The following is a 3448-nucleotide window of genomic DNA, read 5'->3' on the forward strand; positions in this document are numbered from 1 at the left end:
TCCTTTCAACTGAATGATTTTCCTAGCAGTCCCACTTTTTAGCATTGATTTTATTTTGTTTTGATTTTTATTTCTTTCCTCATTTTGTTTTTATATGATTTTTTGACGTTCTGGAATGGGGACTGAGAGACGCTCTGCCTAACCAGCCGTGAAAACACACTGACATCTCCTCACATCCTTTTGAAAATATTTTGTATTTTTTTGTTTTTGTTCCCCAAACCAAACCTTTTAACCGAATTTCTTGTGCAAGAAATATATTTTTTCGTACCTGAACCTTTTTTTTATTAATTTTCACCCTTATTTGTTCTCTTATATACGTTCAGTCATTTCGTTTTGTAACATATATTACATAATCACGACCACATATATTGTTCAAATAGTGAATCACACTCAGTATAATCATTCTCTCAATATTGTATTGGCCATTTGATTTAACAAATCATATACTTATAACTGATGATTTGAATATTTTACTTATATATCAAATACATGACATGACCTCAATACAGTGAATAATGTCTATCGTCTTGTCTTATCCTACAAATGTCTGTCAGCATTCACTTTAATGTTCTTTGTCGCCCTTGAACTTGCCCAGAGACACAACAATATACATGATCCCATTTCTTGTCTCAGCTGGATTGCCTTCTTTCGAAGCAATCCAGGATCTTCTCACTCGATATGTGTGTTAGTTAATCGATGACTAGTAAATCAGTTTCTTAATTCAGTAATATATAGTATCTAGATTTTTCAAATTACATTTAGACAAAAATAAATCTTCATAATAATAAATTCGATCGAGTGAGGAGTGTCCCGTTCGTTATTGTTATTGTGTGCCTGATATCCACGTGTTCCCATAACATGTTACGAACATGTTTACCGTTATCTACAGACTCGCGCCATGCCAGAAGGCGGGGAGGTGGTAAGGCTCCAGCTGGATTTAGTATGTGTAGCGCCGTTACGGCCTTTCGCTTTCTGTGAAATATGGCCCAGAGATTTGAAAATATTAACGACCCATGATGTTAAACCATTAAACCCATGTAATAGTTTTCAGAACCCATTAAAACATATTAAGACGTCCAATGCCTTGTAATGGTAAGTTAAGTCTCTTCGGCCATATTCTATTAAAGTGAAAGCCGTAACATCGCCACAGAAGCCGTAAAGCCTGCTTCTGTAGCTCGTAGCAGCCTGCTACCGATCTGTATTGGGAAAAACAAACAAACGTGCTTTTGTTTATTTTACGATACAGATCTTTTTCAAGCACTTATGTATTGTATATACCGTATATCTCCTTTAAACACATTTGGTATATTTACAGTCGTAAAATTAAGGCTATTTAGTATATACCTATATGCTTTAATATGCTAATTTAATTAACATTAGATTTAACATTTAGCCCTCCACAAATTAGTACTTTAATCACAAAGTTTATTTATCTAAATAAAATGACGCTATAACCTTTAAATAATCTAAACCATGACATAAAACAACGACTCTCCAAAGATGCACATAAGCATTTCCTTAAAAAACACACAAATCATAATAATGTTGAAAACGAATTTATAAAACAGCAAAAAGTTTGGAGTTCGCTTCTAACACTGATTCCAAATAGGCTTGAACGATAAAGGGTTGGCACTTTTATCAGTAATTCAATATTTAGCTACTATTTCTCTCATGTTTATCAGCTTGTCTCTTAAATAATGCATTTATCTCTCCGTAAATAAAATGTATTTTGATGACGTCGATAATTAACATAACATAGATATTCAGCTATTGAGTCAAATCACATTGTCGATATATCTTACTAATTTTATCTTAAATACATATATTTCTTGTTCATTATCCAAAATTTAAGAAAGAATAGGAAAAACTCACAATTTATCCAAACACTTCGAGTAATAATCTTAAACGCATTCAAGCTCTCGGAACGTGCTGGAAACTGGCTCGGTTTCCCTTGCGTCTTCTTATACTACTTGCTCTAACGCCTTTTCCTTCGGCGACGCCCCCTTCAGGACCGCTTCAGCGACTGGACCAAGGGTATCGAGATCCAGGGCGACGTGACGGAGGGCACCATTCCCAACCTGAAGGAGGGTAACCAGTATGAGTTCCGTGTCAGGGCTGTCAACAAGGCAGGTCCTGGTGAACCTTCCGACCCTACCAAGCCTATTCAGGCCAAGAACCGCTTCGGTAAGTTTTTTTCTTTTCTTCCTCTTTTTTCACATCCTTCTCTTTTCCCCTCTTTTTTAATGTGGATCGCACTTCCTCTCTTTCTCTGTTGATTTTGTGCTAATTCTATCCACAGTGTGATATTTTTCATGAATGACAATCTGCAGCCCAGCACAGATCCACACCAATTCCGTCTGAAACTTCAGTGCTCCATCATTCTTACCTCACGTCCTTACCTCACCAACAGTGAAGCCCTACGTCAAGAACAAGGAAGAGTTCAAGAACATCGTGATCAAGAAGAGCCAGCTGTTCAAGCTGGACATCAAGTACGGTGGTGAACCTGAGCCAAAGGCCATCTGGAAGAAGGACGACAAGGAGGTCATCCCCGACGAGGAGGAAAGGTGAGTGCCCTCGGGTCGGGGAGAAGAGGGAGAAGGGGATAAAGAGGGGAAGAGGGATGCAGGATTAGGAAGAAGGGTGGGGAAAGAGTGGAGAAGAAGGGTGTACAGTAAATAAGGGTGGGGAAGAAAGATGCAGGATTAGGGAGAATGTGTGAAGAATGCCGTTCTTTGTTGAAAGTGACTGAACCTTATGTCAAACTGCAGTTTAGGAGAAATATGACTTTGATTTACCACTTAGGGTTATGCAAAAAGCAATTTTAAAAATCGTGATGAAAGTGTGACTGAAATTAAACAGAAAGCCAGTTATTGACGAATGGATATGTGGATGAAAGTACAAATGAGCATGGGAATCGGGGTTGAAGGTACAGCCAATAATGAGAACAGTGATGACATAGGTAAGGTGGGGTGCGCCCTATCCCACGAGAAATTGTGTATGAAACTGAACCCGAAAAAAATTATAGACTTTTATAACACTGCTATATTGTATCAATGGAGATATAAATGCTTTAATTATAATACAAATCCTTCAAAAAACTTAAAAGAGAAGAGAGACACAATCCACAAAGAACAAATTATAAGAGGATGGACATTACAGGGGGACTCTCCGGGTGGCGTTCAGTACCCGAGCAGACTCTGACCTTTGCTAAATGACCTTCCTAAATAAACCTCATTTTAATGTGACTTTTAAGTACAGTAGACTATGCTTTCTTATGTGACTGATTGATAAATACGTAAACCGTTTCCTTCCAGGCTACCAGACCCTTACAACTGTAGAAGGTGACCGAAAACCTCTGGTTCTTTGACCGAAAGCACCTGGTTCTTCTAAGACAGAATAAGAAGTGATATGAGCCTTTCTTTTATGGAAAAATAACACTCGTAGATGA

General features: G+C 37.8%; 1 protein-coding gene across 1 annotated transcript in view; it reads left to right on the forward strand.

Annotated features, from left to right (window-relative positions):
* LOC119588147 (twitchin-like) overlaps positions 1 to 3448 on the forward strand; it is a gene marked incomplete in the record, with an annotated part of 124648 nt that overhangs the window by 72191 nt on the left and 49009 nt on the right. Inside the window, 4 exon segments of the mRNA XM_037936853.1 lie at positions 890 to 919; positions 2010 to 2184; positions 2411 to 2564; positions 3315 to 3341. Coding sequence (XP_037792781.1) covers positions 890 to 919; positions 2010 to 2184; positions 2411 to 2564; positions 3315 to 3341 — 386 coding nt within the window.

Source organism: Penaeus monodon, chromosome 23, assembly GCF_015228065.2.
Source record: "Penaeus monodon isolate SGIC_2016 chromosome 23, NSTDA_Pmon_1, whole genome shotgun sequence".
In the NCBI taxonomy this organism is placed as follows: Eukaryota; Metazoa; Arthropoda; class Malacostraca; order Decapoda; family Penaeidae; genus Penaeus; species Penaeus monodon.